The sequence below is a fragment of the Pteropus medius genome, unplaced genomic scaffold, assembly GCF_902729225.1.
Source record: "Pteropus medius unplaced genomic scaffold, Ma_sr-lr_union100, whole genome shotgun sequence".
Lineage (NCBI taxonomy): Eukaryota > Metazoa > Chordata > Mammalia > Chiroptera > Pteropodidae > Pteropus > Pteropus medius.
The window spans coordinates 731,682-748,307 of NW_024356335.1; the positions used below are offsets into that span (position 1 = coordinate 731,682).

A 16,626-nucleotide genomic window follows, 5' to 3' on the forward strand; every position below is an offset into this window, starting at 1 on the left:
GCTCTCTACCTATGACAGACAATACTAACAGGCTGTGGAGTCAGGATACAGCCTGAGGATCCCTCTGAACATGGGACCAAGTCAGTCGGTCTAAACTGGCACTCAAGAAGAAATCTATTTGCCAACGCAAGTCTGGTATAAGTGGCTATTTATGTTTCTTTGAAAATATTTCTAAGATCATAATTTATGTTTAGTTCATCTACACGATTGCTTTAATAAATCACATTTTTTTAAAAGAAAGGAAGCACAAGTAAGCATGGGATCATGAGTACCTGCCTGTCAGGTATCCACACAAAGAGAAGAAACTGAGGAAACTTCGGGTGGTAGGAATTACTAGATTTGAAGGCACAGAGGAAAAAGTCTTCTCTTGAAGAGTTATGCCAGGCAAACCCAACCTTAGAAAGTGACAGTAAACTCAGAAAGTCACAGCTATAAGGCAGCCTCCCCCATGACACTTAACTCAGCATTTACTGTCTGCCAAGCAGTGTTCTATGCACTTCACATACAGATAACTCATTTAATCTTCACAATGGTCCTATAAGGTAGGTATCATTATTGTCCTCATTTTACAGAAGGAAACCAAGGATCCTAGATGTTAAGTACTTTGTTCAAGGTCACAGAGCTAGTGGCAGATCTTGGATATGAACCTAGGGAGTCTAGCTCCAGAGTCTGCTTTTAGCTCATAAGAAACTGCCTCTGAGTTCTGACCTGTGTAATCTGACAGTTAGTGAGTACCCTGCTCTGTGTACGTGCCATGCCCTCAAGCAATTTAAAACAGACGAAGATCAAAATGCAAACAATCAACTTCAACACAAAATCATTAGAAAGACGTGTTGTAGTAGAGGTTCGAGAGTGTTGCATATGAAGAAGGAATCATTAATTCTGCCTGGGGCAAGAATCAGGTCTGCTTCCCAGAGAGCCCGGGCTTCAGAGCCCAGCCTGGAAGGGTGGAATGAGAAGCTGCTGGTCCCCATCCCTGGAGGGCTGGTCAGGTGGTAATGCTCCATCAAGTGAACACTGCAACTTCTTAAGGCCATTCTAGTGCTATGTAGTGATGACTGTGGAGACTTGAACAAGAAAATGACAATTTAGTCAATGACTATGTGACTAATGAGAGGTGGGTGGATATGGAAAGCCTCATTTGAGTTGCCATGACTATTCCATTGCCTGGATTCATTCACCATCCATATCACCACTTATTAAATTAAATCTGCAGAGCTCTTCCAGGATCTCTATTGTCCTCCTTGTTTCTGAAAGTTAAATTGGGGTTTATTGCCCCACAAGGGTGAGATTCACAGCCAACATTTACTGAATGATTGGTCTGTGTCCAGGACTGGGCTATATGCTGTCATATCTATGACCACTGAATCCTTTCAACAATCCCGAGGTGGATATTAATACTACCTACACCATTTTTACAGAAGAGGACAGAGAGACTCAGGTCAGGTAAGCCACTGAAGGCCATGTGGACAGGAATAACACAGGGAAGATTGAGTACACAGGTACAAATCGAACAAAACCATCCTGACTTGAGATCTGGTGCTCACTCCTCCAGCTTTGCTGTCTCTTTTCTTGGGTAAAGACAGCACCTGCAGAGCTGTCTGAATCATCTAGCTGGTAGACTGTATAGCTATCATTGTAGCAGAAGAAAAAAAATGTGAATTTTCATAAGGCCTGTACTGATCCCTGACTGCATGACATCTCACATCACACTACCTGGCCTGCCAAAGTGACTGCACTTTTGGCCCACAGACACTAGAGGAAATGAGTTCCTGTTCTTGCTGACTTAGCACGCAGTAGGTGCTCGAATTTCTTTAATGAAATTCACATAGATGTCTGCAAATGTGGGGGCCATTTAGGGCTTTTCAAGTATATTAAGAAGTCAGTGACTTGAATATTACCCATTAGTACCCATTGGTTTTTTGTAGAGATTTGATCATAAGAATTCATATGAATTTGATTCACAAAAAATAAGATATCCACCCTATAATCTAAGGAATATATGATTTACTTCACACATTGACTATGCTATTAAAATAATAAGATTCTCTGACATGTTCTCAGTGTAATGGCTAAAAAGAAACATGACCTCTCTTGTCTATTTATACACACGTACCCAAAATTGTACTGGTGGACTGCATCAGCACCCAACATTACTGAAAGCTGAAACAGATTACACTAGCCAATACCAAAATCAAAGCTCTTCCAAAGAGAAACATGGATCAAAGAACTTTTTAGTGTTATTCTGTACTCATGTCTTCTAAACAAACTTAACCTGCCTCCATTATGCAGTCTCAAAATGAAAATGAGTCTAATGATGCAAAATAACAACAATCAAAGACTAAATATTACTTTTGTCTATTCACTATTTCTGAATGTATCAATCATGTGGGGAATCTTAAAAAATAGACATTCTGTGGTTCTGTCCTAGACCAGAATGTCTGGAGCTGGTGTCTATTTACTCGAATTTTCAATAAGTTCTCTGGGTGATTCTAACACAACTAACCCAAGGATTAGCATTTGGGATCCACGAGCAATTTGAATCCTCTGTCTAGTCCAAAATGTGCTCAATGCTTGTTGAAGCCACGGGAGAAGAGGCAAGAGAGGAAGCCCATGCGGGCTGAAGTCACAGCAAATTTTAAAGTATCACCAATTAAACTGTTTATATTCTACGTATTACTGTCTCTATAACGTCTCGGGGTTTTTCATTGTTGTTATAGTTCAACACGAACAAGAGTAAACCAACTCACACATAATTAAATGAAGACCATAGTTCAAAAGCAGTTAATTGTATTTACACTTAAAAACCAGAGAAAACCCACATAAATAAAACATAGCAATCTTTCCTCCTACTTCCTGCCAATGGAAGTCTCTTTCATTGATGTCTAACAGTTCTTAATATTCTCTGAGCCCTGGTAAAATTTTATGTGATGGAGATTAGAGAGGCTATGCTATTTGGAAGTCTGGCTGCAGCATCCGTATTTCCTGTCACTTCATTAGATTTGCTAAGGCTCTCCCTCTTCACCAAAAGGATCAGTTTTCTCCTCACTTCTTTGAGTACGCTTAGGTTGCTAGTGTGAACTCGGTTAATCTCTCTTTTTTAATATAAAAAAAGATGAACAAACAAAATGTTCGACTTATTTTATTTTTTAAATAGGACACTAAATTTAGTCTCAGAATTCTCTGTTTGGTAAGTTTCCAGTTACAAGGTCTTGGCTTCCCTCGAGCACAGTTTGAAACAAAATAATGCAGTTTGTTCCTACGGCTGGAACATGCAGAGTGGAGTGTGCGGGCAAAGAGGCCCTGGCTCGGGCCCAGTGCTTCAAGGCTTCTTAAGCTGCCACTCTCGTCTCTACTTCGAGGGCTGCAGACAGGCAGAGGATTCATTATTTCTAGTCCAGAAGAGCTAGGAAAAGCCTTACGGACATCATTCAGGTACCCAAACCATTACGCAGGCTGGCCTGGTCACGACCAGGTGGAGGTCATCAGGAAAGAAGTGAAAATGAGGCCAAAACTGAAAAACTCCCAAGTTCACAAACTGGCCTTTCTTAGGTCACAAGACCAGGTGGTACTAAGACAGTGGAAGCTGTTGGTGGGAGTGGGCGGGGCAGGATTTGGGCAAGGCTGGGAAGGTACCCATGCCTTCTTACCAACCCTGAAGCATCTCCTAAGGGCGAGACCTAAGGGTGCCGATGGGGAGACATTAGTACTGCCCACAACTCTCCAGGCCACCAGTGTCCAGGGCCAGCTGATGCCTACATTCTCTGGGACTAATACTTAGTTTGCAAGAAACTGACTGGAAGAAGATACTAGTTTAGTTTTTCTTCCCTAAATGGGGCATTATCAGAAAAGTAGTAATTCTTTCAGAGTTATGGATATCATACAAATAATTAGATATGGAGGCTCAGTGAATCAGGTAATGGTCTTTCCACTGAACCATACTTCCTTCCTAAAAATTTGTTTTCAAAAGCTTCCACTGAATACCATGAATATATGTTCCTTTGGAAAGTAAATATGCCTTTGTCATTATTTACTGGAGAGTCTTAGTGTTCAGAACTTCTTGCGGTACCCCTAAATCACAGAAAGGGCTATGAGGACCAAGGCACACAGGGACTGGGAGGAACTGCAGTAATGAACCCCGAAGCCACAGCGAGTTAGGGAAGATGTCACGGCTGCGCTCCCCGCAGGGGACCGGCACGCGTGGGATGGGAGGCAGAGCGGGTTCATCTGCACAGCGCTCATGGAAACGGGTTCTGGCTAATGGAGTGCATCGGCTAGAGACTCACACAGTTTGCCAGGTGCCATGCACGTCGAAAGCGCTCACTGAATCTGAAATAGAAAGCATAGGTGTGCGTTCATAGGCGAGGGCCGGGCTAACGGTCTTTCTGTGATTTCAGTTCAAGGTCAACGGAATCACATCAAGAATGTTTCTCTGGAGTCAAGTGTCAAAGGGAAGGTGTGACGAAGGCGGGGCTGCCCGGGGGGCAGAATAGGGTAATGAGAAGGGGGTTAGCTTGGAGCCCAGGGAAGTAAGTGGGTTTTAGTCCATCTCTGGGGGTCACCTCAGACAAGGCACTCAACTTTCCAAGTGCCAATACTCTAATCTGCAAAAGGAAAATAGAACCAACTAGCACCTAGGGTTGCGGCAAGAACCGATGAAAAAAAATAGACGATTAGCGCCATGCCTGGCACAGAGTAGGTGGCTCAAAAAGCTTAATTTTGAAGAATTTTAAAAGGGTATGGGGGAGGGCTAGGGGCCTTCCATATAAAACACAGAGCATGAATTTAAATGAGGGTGTTCTACACACTTAGTCTGTGGATGCTGTCATCACAGCTCTTTGGTAGTCTGGGAGCTATTTACAAGTTACACATGAAGCTCCTCTAATTAATATCCAATCAGAACTTACTTTCCTCAAGCCAGTTTATTAGCTACATCAGCAGCCTTATCCAAGATTCGGCTCAGACTATCTTTTGGGCTCTTTATGAGAATTCTCAAATTCCCTTGGTGGGATGAATATTCTTAACAATGTGCCTCTGGCTCCTGTGACAGTTCCCACACTAGGATTCTGACAACAGTTTGAGAGGCGGCACCCAATAAACATAACCTCTCCCCAAGACAAGCACTTTGAAGGGACTAAGATTCCTTTGTATGTGTAATTCCTGGACGTTTCTCCCTTTTCTGAAGCCAAAGTCTCCCTTCTCTTGAAACTGGCTCACGATGACCTCTTTGCACGTCCCTCTCTCTCATCCAGGATGCGACCCTGGGCAAGTTATCCCATCTCTGTGATAGCCTACTCTGCAAAATGGGAATAATATCAACTTTCTAGGACTGCTGTTGGAATTACATGATATCATCTCTATAAAGGTCTTATTTTAGACCTACCTGTAACCCACAAGAGTTACCAAAGAGCAATACATATTAAATGCTGGATATGAAAATCTGGAAGAAAAATGAGGCCTTTGTGCTAGAAGAAATCACATTGAAGTATCTACATTAGAGAACAAGATTTAGTTAAGCCTTCCCTATTTATCACTTATAAAGGAAAACAATCAATATACATTAACTGAGAAAAGAAAATAGAAACTTACATTTTTCTTATACAGAATTATCACATTATTGACCAAGAAAGCCTAAAATGAATATTACCTCTCCGAACTAAATATTGCTGGGTTTGTCTCTACTGATGCAGTCGTTTTTATAGAAGATGGCACTCTAGACTGTTCAACGGCTTTTATCCTTCAGATGCTTAATGGGTCTGAGGAGCATTTAAGCCTATATCTTATCACACAAAATTGAGAAAAACATTGTTTGTTATGGTATGACAGGCCACATCTCGATTTGTCAAGAGAGGGTCATCAGAAACTTCAGGCTAAAAGAGACTTTGCATTCCGCTTCTAATCAAAAAGATAATAACAAGCCACTATTGAGGAAACAGAAGGCAACAATTAGAAAACTTTTTTAAAAAATTCTGAAATTGGTGAGGTCTGAAGTCTTGGATAAAACTCAAGTCTGCTCAGCTACTCTGTCCCCGTGGAAAATGCACATAACTGATCAGGACAGCTGCTGCTTGCAGGTGAGATGTAAGGGGACCCCCTCTCCCTAAAGAGATTTCTATTATCAGTCAGTAAAGTTCGGAACTCAGTAAAGAATCAAAAAAAGGTTTTTTTTATGTTTTGTTTGTCAAAAAAAAAAAAGATTTTTATTTATTTATTTTTTTAAGTCAAAGTTATACATGTTTATAAAGCCTTAAAAACAAAACAAAATGTACTATCGAGCTTATACTGAAAAACAGCCGTTCATCTCATGATTACCCTAAATTTACAGTAATCACAATATTTTTGTTATTTCTAAATATTTGATTTTAAGCATTAATATTTGACTTCCTGTTATAGAAGTTATTACTATAAACATATCCATACACTACATGCCAGACTCTGTTTTAAGAGCTTTGCAAGTATTAACTCATTTTAATTTTATTTGACCTGAGGTCATCGGTGACCCAAACGAAAGCTGTTAGAGTGGAGAGGCGGGGCTAACTCCACAGAGGACGGAGCGGAGAATGGGAGAGAAAACGGTACATCGAAAATAACTCAAGTAATTGCATTCTAAAAGGGGAAAGAGAAATGGCATAAAGGAGAAGTGGGTCAAGGAACTTTCGCTTTGTTTGTAAGTTTGCGGGATATTATACCTAATGTTAAGCTCATGAGAAGGCACCAGTAGAGAAGGAAGAAACTGATGCAGGAGAGAAGAGCTCAATGCTGGAAGACTTTCCTTAAGGTAGCAAGAAGGAACCTGAAGGGGCACCTTCTCAACAAGGCATCCCTTGGCTGTCTGTCCAGCAGTGCAAGGCCTGCCGCCTGCCGCTCCCTGTCCACTCTCCTTCTCTGGTTTGCTCCTTAGTGCTTATCATTAGGCCACTGTAAATACTACTTTTAATACCATATATTTAACTTCCCTTGCTTGTTCAAGGTCTTCACTACTAGAATGTAAGCTTAATGAGGACAAGCTTGCCTATTTTGTTCACCGTGGTTTCCTAGTGCCCACAACAGTGCCACGAAAAACACATGTTGAATGAAGTCAGGTGGACAGCAGAGCACCTGGCCCTCAAGAGGATAGACGGTTCCCCGACAACATAGAAGGGGGAGTGGGAAGGCAGAGACCCAGGAGGCTGATGGGTGTGGGATGCGCTGCCACTCTCTGAGCACTTGCATTCTAAGGACAGGATTTCACGTTAGAAAATGTTTTCCCTTAGAAGTTCAAGACACTGCTCGACCATCTTCTGGTTTCTAAAACTGCCACTGCAAAATCTTGTGCAATTTTGCTTCTTAACCTTTGTACAGGACTTACTTTGTCTTTAACCCTGTACTGTAAAATTTCATGATAAAAGGGCTTGGTACCTTTAACTTTTCAAAAATTCTGAAATATACATACATACAAAAGTATGTATAGCATACAAGGAACTTTTAAAGGGGGGGTGGCGGGGGCGGACCTTAAGACTCTCAAACTCAGCACCTAACTCAGTGGTTGACAAACTACAGCTCGAATGCCAAGTCTGGCCGGACTCCTATTTCTAAAAATTACGCTTTGTTGGAACACAGCCACATACACTAGTTTACTGATTATAACCTACAAAGTCAGGGTCCAGTAGGTGCAGCGAAAGCCATATGGGCTACGGAGCCATATTTATTATTAGACCCTTTACAGAAGTTAGTTGATCCGTAACCTAGCTCAAGACAGAAAACAATACTTTTGATGTCCCCTTATGCCTCTTCCCAGCTGTACTCTTTCACTCCCTTCAAGGAAACTATTACCTAAATTTTGTGTTAATCATTTCTTTTTGTTTCCCTTGTAGTCTGTATGTGTCCCTAAATATGCCACTTAGTTTTTCTTACTGGAACTTTATATGAATGAAATCATACTGTATGTTCTTCTGTAGCTTGATAGTGTAGTTCACCCTCACTGATACAGTATTCCACTGTGTAACGATACAATTTATCAGTTCCCTGTTGATGGTCATGGGAGCTCTTTCCAGGTTTAAAACACAAAAGCAAATGGTGCTATACTTGCTTGTACAGGTATCCCACTCTACAGGACCAAGAACTGTGTGTAGGTATATGTACACACACACACACACACACACACACACACACACACACACACGCACACACACACACACACACACCCTCTGCCCACAGGTGGACCTGCTGAGTGTTGGGCATATGCAAATAGTTTACGTCACATGCTCTTCAAAGAGTAGACAATAAAATTCCCTACTACACCTCTAATACAATACCTGGCTTTATCGGACATCTAATTTTTGCAAACCTAGTGTTTTAATCACTGTAGTTTTAATTTGCTTTTCTGTGACTGCTACTGAGGTTGAGCATCTTTCCACATATTCATTAGCTATTGTGTTTCTCCTATTCATGCTTTTTGCCAATGGTAGATTTCTCTTCTGCTTTTTAACTGTGGTAGTTCTTCACGTATTTCAGATATTCATCCTCTGTCAGTTGTATATATGGCAAATACCTCACCTCAGCTTGTGACTTGTCTTTTCGTTCTCTGGATATTATCTTTTAATGAACAAAAGTTCACAGTTTCAATCTTTTCCCTTATACAACATATATTGTGGATTAATTAAATCCTTTTCTATTCCAAGATCAAAGAGATTATCTGCCTAGTTTGTCTTTTAAATTTTGCTTTTCACATTTAAGTCCTTAGTCCATTTGGAATTCAGTTTTGCATATGTCAGATAGAAATTATCTTCCTTTTCTTCCCCATGTGGATAATCAATTATTGAAAAACCCATCCATTTTCCCAAATTTTATAATATCACCTCTGTGGTATATACAAAGACCCCATGCACATATGGTCTGTTTCTACAAACTCTATTCTGTTCCATCAGTCTATTCACGTATCCCTGTGCCATTTCCAGTGTCTTAAAAATTTTGATATCTGGTAACCCATTCTTTTTTTTCAAGTATGTATTGGCTCTATGTTTGGCTTTTCTGTATTAATTATAGAATATGTTTGCCAAGAACAATGTAAAATTCTATTGGGATTTTGAATGGAATTTTATGCAATCTACATATTGTTTTGGAGTAAAATGATGTCTTCAATATATCGAGTCTTCCTAATTCATGAACGTGGTCATGTTTTTTCTCTATTGGTGACCGTATGAGTTTTTACTTTAAATATGTTAATGTGATAAGTTATATTATTACATTTTCTAGTATTATTAATATTTCTAGGATGAACCCAACTTACTATGAATTATATTTTTATACATTTGCTACTATTTTAAGACTTTTATAGCTATGTTAATGAGTGAGATTGACTGATAAATTTTCTTGTAATGTCTCCTTATGTGGTTGAATGTCAAGTGTCACAAGAGAACTTAGAGTGTATTCTCTTTTTTTTCCCTAGAGTTTGTCTAATTGAAATTATGTATTCCTTGAGATGTTTGAGAAAACATCACTCTAAAATGATTTCAACTTTCCATGTTTGAGTTTTCATAGTAGAATATTGGGAAAAATATAAACTCTTATATTTAGCAAGTTAAAAAAACTAAACTAAAAAGAATGTGAAAAATGTTTATATCGTACATATAGCGAAAAAAGCTCATTCCAATTTATTTTTTAAAAAAATCAAGAGCCTTACAAGATAAATGGAGAAAGACATGAACAAAATACAAACAGGAAGTAAATCTATGGTTAGAGGTCAGTTACCTCTAATCAAAGAAATTATAAATAAAGCAAACTTGCAATTCCATTTTATGCCTATTTTTCAGCAAAATTAAAACACATATGTGGGTGCGTACGTGCACACACACGCATACACACGCACACACACACACAAAGACAACTCTGGCCAGTCTGCAGTGAAAATGGTATACTCGTATACAGCTGGCAACATTCACGATAAGCAAGCACGGCCTGTCTGGGAAGCAATCTGTCAGCCCATAAGTCATACTGCTTATCAAGTCCTTTGACCTGGTGGTCCCATTCCTTAGAATATGACCTGTATTGGCCAAAAGCAGTCAAAAGATGTTAAACTATGAACAATCGAAATGGCCATCAAGAGAAGAAAGACTTAGTGAATGATGATGCATCCATACCATGAAACATAATACAGACATGTAAAAAATGACAACGATGGAGGCTTATGTGGAAATATGCAAAGTGTTCATAACACAGGATCAAATCGAGAACTATTTGTAATGGACTGTGAAACTACAGGAACAAATGGAATATGCACTGGCATTGTAAAGGAACATGAATCATCACTGAAAACGACATGACACTATCTGAGGGGACTGTGGCTGATTTCTTTTTCTAAAATTTTCTTTAAATCTTCCCAATATATCTTTCAATTAACAGAACATAATGAAAAAGCCCGTCTCGAGACTGTCTACTCACAGTGCTGAGTTTGCTGCAGATGATGAGAATCCGGCGTTCGTAGAGCATGCTGGCGTACAGATGTAACATGTTGTTTACATCCACAGCCACGAAATATTCTGTCAGATTTCTCTAGGAGAAAGGAGAAGGAGAGGTTTGTGGCTGATTTTGTTGGTTCTTATTACAAGCGGTATCTAATAAAAGCGTGAGAAACAAAATAATCAGAACGGATACTCTCCTCTGCTGCTGTCCTCGTCTTCCTACCTGGGAGACCAAACCCCTTTCACATATGAAATCATGAAATGCAAAGTTGGAAGAGACCTTGGAGACGAAGCAGTCTGAGCACTTACGCCTCTGTGTGGTGACTGCGGTCTGCAACGCGAGGTCACACGCAGCGCTGCGCTGCTTTTTTGTAGGAGTTCCTAACGGTAAGCGGGACGGTAAGTCTGCAGCCTTACGAATGAGGTCACCACGGCTGGGAGGGATACGCCAAGACCGAAAAGTCTAATAAGCGATGAAGACAGGACTGCAGCTCAGATCTTCGGACCCCAGACCCTAGAACTGTCCCAATGCACTGTACCACATGTCTAAGCAGAAGAAAGTACTCAGGGAGCAAAGTGCGGCTCAGAGTCTGTTCCTGTCTAACAGATCCCACCCACAAAGGTCCCTGTGCTCCTCTCCGGTCACCACTGCTGGTGTCCCCTTTCTCCGCAAGTTTACAATCTCTGAAATGACTCGGCTGGAATTAAAGCAACTTCGAAGATTTACAATTTCCAGGTATTTCGCTCAAAAGGAAGAAAAAAATCAAAGACAAGCAGCAGCAAGTTGTGACAAAGCAGTGTTTTAACTAGCTTTTGTCTGTAGACTGCGCTTCATTCCTTTAATTAGAACTATATATTGGTACTTTACAGATTTCAGGAAAAAAATGTAATGTGTTTCATTTCCGCAACCCTTTCATACCCACCTGACTTTAATAATACACATGAATATGCTAATTTCTTCAATGTTACAGCTTTTCAATGCCACACAATATGAATCCTCTGAAAATGAAGGGGATGGGGAAGGAAAGAACGCCATTGCCAGGGGTTGCAATTTATAATTATGAAAGATCTATAACCCATAAATTCAAGTAAACCAGGTGGATTTTACATGCAAAATAGCATAAAGTGCTTTTCAACAATATTGTGGGTTGGGAATAAGAACGGGCATTTACCTTACGATTTATTACTGCTTGAGCGGAAGACCAGTTTAACCATCGACCTTTATAAATAAAGAGTGACTTAATAGCTCCATACGCTGACTACGAAGTACCAGGCACTGTACCAGGTACCAGGTACGTAAAACCTCATGCAATCTTCACGAAAATCCACTGAGTATTAATCTTTCCAATATATACATAAAATAAGTCTGGGAGAAACCCCGTAACTGATACAGTCAGAATTTGCATTCAGATCCAACCCCATAACCCATATACTTCCCCTTACGTTACATTGTCCCACTCAAGTACTTTTAAACATCTGCAATATACAAGCCTTTACATGTATTATTTCACTTCATCTTGAAACCACTCCTTGAACAGGTATTACCATCTCTGTACACAGATAAGAAAACAGAGCCACAGAGAAAGTGAAGTAATTTGACCAAGGTTAAACAGTAAGCAGAGAAGGCATTATTCAGTCTTGGGTGGGTTTGTCTCTAAACCTATGCTCTTCTTTTATATCACCAAAAATAGTAAAGTTATGTTCGAAAAAAGAAAGCAGAGCATAGTACTAAAGAAGGATCAAAGTATGCTTAAAGAAAGAAAAAAGCGTCTGTTACAAAATTATTACCCCATTTATTGAATAACCCTTATGTGCTGGACAACAAGGCACTTTACCTCTGTTCTCTCTAATCTTCTCAAAAACCCTGAGAAAGGCACTGCCACCTCGACTTTCTATACAAGGAAACTGAGGCTCAGGAAGGTTAAAGCCTTCTAAAGGTCAGCCAGCTAGAAAGGGCCAAGTTTCAAAACCGGGTCTCCTGAATTCAAAACTCTTGCTCTAACGACCACACCAACTGGCCTCTTCGACAAACTTGAAAAGCAAAACAAAACGAAAACGAAAAGCAGCCTGAATTAGTCAACAAGCGCATCTCTTTCTTGCCTAGTGGACCGAGGAGTGCTGAGCTAATGATGTCAGGGTGGGTTTGTTCTGAAGACAGTGACATGGCAGAGCTATTCTCGCAAATAAAAATACAAGGCCCTCAGCTGAGCGTTTCAGTAAAATGCTTAACTGCTGATGAATTACATGAATTTTTCTTTTAGGAGAGGATGGAAGGAAAAAGAAAATAGAAATGAGGAGCTTAAAGAAGGCCAGAAAGCCCATTAGCACTTTTGACAGATCCAAAGATAACTCTGAAGCCACCAAAACGTGGCCTCAAGAGTCTGCCAAGAAGCTTCACGCTGGGTAGAAATATGTTACACAGCTTGCCGTCCAAATAAGGAGACACAGCGTCAGAGACAAATCCTGTGCCTTATTTTGGTGGGAGGAAAAAAAAAAATCACGAGGATACTTTTGTGGATGGGGAAGGGGACATTTCTGAAATAAAAACATCCCTTGGTTGAGGCATAACCCCCAGGCCCGGTCATGTTCTGAGAGATCCAGGTGCTTGTTCCAAAAACTCTATACAGGTATGTTAAAAATATGTAACATTTAGTCAAATTCTCTCTAAACTGTCATGTACTTTTTTTGGTATTTCTCATCCCATCTGTGCTGATTACCAAGATATTTGTGTCTAAACAGAAGCTGTCTTTCTTATCTGCTTCCTCCCCTGCCTCTTTCCTTCTGGGAAGCCACTGCCTAGGCGGGTGGGCATGGGTGGGAGTGGTGACAGCCCCAGGAGCCTTGCTCAGCCACGGGAGTGCTGTGGGCAGAGGGGACCTGGGAAGCAGCTCTAGGGGGGACCTGCAGCTCCGACCAGCCTCACCTCAGAAGAAAACTCGTGGAGAGAGGGGTTTCCTTTCCCGCATCCGAAGCATCCAGGGGCATAAGCCACGCCAGTCCTCAGTCTCTCAGACCTGCCGTGCCTTTTCACACCCCAGACCTTTACTTCTGCTGCTTCCTCTGCCTAGAATGCTCTTCTCTTCCTTGAGGACACACGCTTACTTTTCAAGCCCCAGCTGAAGGTTTCCTCAACTCGTTTGCCAAGCTTCCCTCTGTGCTTCCATGGCAATTTGTCTCTACCTTATAATCACTCAGATACAAGTATGTTTTTACCACTAGCCTGAGGTCCCTTTGGGTAAAATGACATACCCCATCATCTAGCAGTTCAATGAAAGAATGAATCAATGAGTGGAGGAAGCACCTGACTGAAGACTACCGCTCCCTAGTTTGGGCACAAGAGGAAACACACCAGCCTGGAAGAGTGACAAGGTAGTATGTAAAGAACATAATATACGACTTTAGGAAACCTGAGTCTGAGTCAGATGAAACAATCAATTACTTAGTAACAGTGAAAGGCCCATAGAAAAAGAATTGACACTGGCGACTCACAGAGTCAGATAAAATAGCTGGGGGGGTGTGGGTGGAGGGCTCTTTAAGGTACCTGTGGCTCCATATTTTAAGTTTCCAGAAACAGGTAGTTTGTTCATCAGGGGTGGAGGAAGACGACACAGAAGCAGGTATTCATTTCATAGCCAGGTCAATCGTGTTTCTCAGAGGGGTATGATCAGAGTGGAGAGAAGGGGAAATAAGAAGAGAAGGCTCTGTGACAAGTTGTCCTAGGTCAACGTTGAAGCCAGAACGTACTGTGAGCTGATATTTATAAAAGATACAGGCATGCTACTCTCCTAGCACTTGGCTCCAATTTCTGTCTCCTATAGTCATCTAGTCGGCAAACAGTTATTTAACTCCCTCCATGTTTTTAGTACCATCCTGGAAGCTGGACCTAGAGATGAACAAAACATGATCCCCATTTTCTAGGAGCTTAGTGTGGGGGCGGGAGTGGCTTTAGACCTGGAAACCCAATATGCAAACTTGTGTGGTCCAGGCTACACACGTTCTAGGGCTGGCGAGAAGGGCAGAGTCAACTCTGCTGGCTGGACATGGGGGGCGAGGGGAGGCTGGGGAAGATTTGTCAGAGAAGATATGTGGCAGCCAGGCCTCCCAACAGCAGCTCGTTCCCTCTGCAGAAGCGGGGTAGAGGGGTACGTATTCCAGGCAGAGGCAAAGGCAGGAAGGACAATACAGGGCAGAGAAGCTGTGCTCAGATGCTGCAGGAGCCTAGACTTTACCCATGGGCAACAGGAAGCTGCCGAAGGACCATGATACAAGCACATTTGTGCTTCAGAAAGATCTTCTGGGTGGTCTTGTGGAGGAAGCATGGGAGAAGGCAAGCGGGAGGCAGGGAGATCAGTTCATAGCTACTGCCATATTCTAGGCAAGAATGATTAAAACAAACTTTTCAGATGAAAGCTTTGGGTATGGATGCGATAGATTTCTGTAAAGTGGAATCACAGGACTTGACAATAAATTCGACTTGAAAAGTAGGGGAAGGAAGGATCTTGAACAACCGCCAGATTTCCAGGTTACTGTGCACACCTGTCCACTTGCCCAAACAGGTTTTTAAAGGGCGAGTCCATTCATTTAATGAAAGATCAATCCTCCTTCTAAAGAACCACCAATCCTGTCAAGCATGGTGCTGGCCTAGTGTCCTGGATTATAACGCCATCGTGGCTAAGCCTAAATAACCACCCCCTTTATTCCTGACAAGTACTTCTCTGTGTGTCTCACCTGTTAGGAAAGGAAAACCCGGCTTCGAGGGACTATTTCCCAGCGCCTATGGTCTAAAGGGCTCATTTTCTCAGTGCCATTACATTTTTAGGCTCACGGACATTCGTTTACTATTCATGGAGTTTAAGCATTATTTCAGTTACACATAAAGCATGTCCTTCTGAGCATCTTCCCATCCTCCTAGCATTTATTATAGGCCCACTCTGGAGGGCTGGGGAGCAGGAATACCAAGCTGACTGCTACCCAGGCTGGGAAGGGCTCAAGCCCAAGGAAGGTCTCTGCTTAACAGAGACACAGAAGCCTAGAAACTGGGTTTCAGAAGAGGCATGAGCAGCACAAGCTCCTTCGGTTCTCCGGGCTTTCATTTCTCATCTCTACAAAGGAGTGGTGAAGGTCCCTTTCAGCTCTAACCCTCTGTGCCTCTAAATCTAGACAAAGAAGAAAAGGCACCTGACAAAACCCCATTTCCCCCAGGAGAAGCCCCATAATGGCTGCTTGCTGCTAGCTGTTCCTGCTGGCTCCTGTGCCAATCCAGGTGGCTGGGGACTTCAGGCTCACTGTGATCCACACCCAGCATTAGGAAGCAGGTGGGGGTGGGGGTGGTGATGGGGAGGTAGAATGGGCCGATACAGTGGGGCTTAGAGGAAAAGCGTCTTAGGTTCAATACCTCAGAGACATGAGATAATCCCCACACCAAAGAACCGACTCTAAGCTGGGTACTCCTTGGAGCCTTCGAAACAGATGCTAGTCCACCCCACGGTCTGTCGTTTTATTAGTCGTTGTGACTTCGGCTTCATGCACAGTATGGACTTACTGCACTGCATCTGGAGTGGGGTGGGGGGAGCTTCCAAGGCAAGAGGCTTGGTTTGGTCAGTGGGTCTTATTTCCTGAAATAACTCCTGCTCAGATTATTTTACCATAAGGTAAACCTTTAAAACCCTCTATTGACTTTTTTTTTTTTTTAAAGAATTTAGGTTCCCTTAATTGTGTAGAATTCTTAAAAGGGAATTACAAATTTGGATTCTAAAATAATCTGTCTGAGAAAGAATCCCACAAACTCACATAAGCAATCAAATCAGAGAAGCGTATTATAGGAAAGAAAGCAGGGTTTACCCCGAGGTCAACCTTTATCCCTTTGAGAGAATGGAAAAACCATTAGAATAAACAATTACCTGACAACTCTTGAGAGCAACAATGGAATTCTCCATAATCTCGGTACTCGATAATAGGTCTTTGACTACCACTTCAACTTCATTTTTGAAAGTCACAATGAGTTTATAAATCTTTTCTATATCATGGTGCATCTTTTGACAGAGTGGAGTCTGGGCAATGTTATATGTAACTGTCCATTCTAAATGCTTTACTTACATCATTAACCACTTGGTGTGACACTGGCCAGATAATTAAGGCAGGTTTGTTTAATATTCCAAATGAAGTCTATATGCTTATACATTAATCA

The 16,626-nt window shown here is 41.6% G+C and overlaps 1 protein-coding gene across 27 annotated transcripts in view; it reads right to left on the minus strand.

Moving 5' to 3' along the window:
- DENND1A (DENN domain containing 1A) overlaps positions 1-16,626 on the minus strand; it is a 459,444-nt gene that overhangs the window by 220,232 nt on the left and 222,586 nt on the right. For 22 of the 27 annotated variants that reach the window (XM_039861390.1, XM_039861395.1, XM_039861386.1 and 19 more), the window contains one exon: positions 10,420-10,530. In XM_039861390.1, coding sequence (XP_039717324.1) covers positions 10,420-10,530 — 111 coding nt within the window. The remainder of the gene's footprint in view (positions 1-10,419; positions 10,531-16,626) is intronic. The other 5 variants (XM_039861385.1, XM_039861381.1, XM_039861396.1 and 2 more) reach the window with 1 other exon arrangement.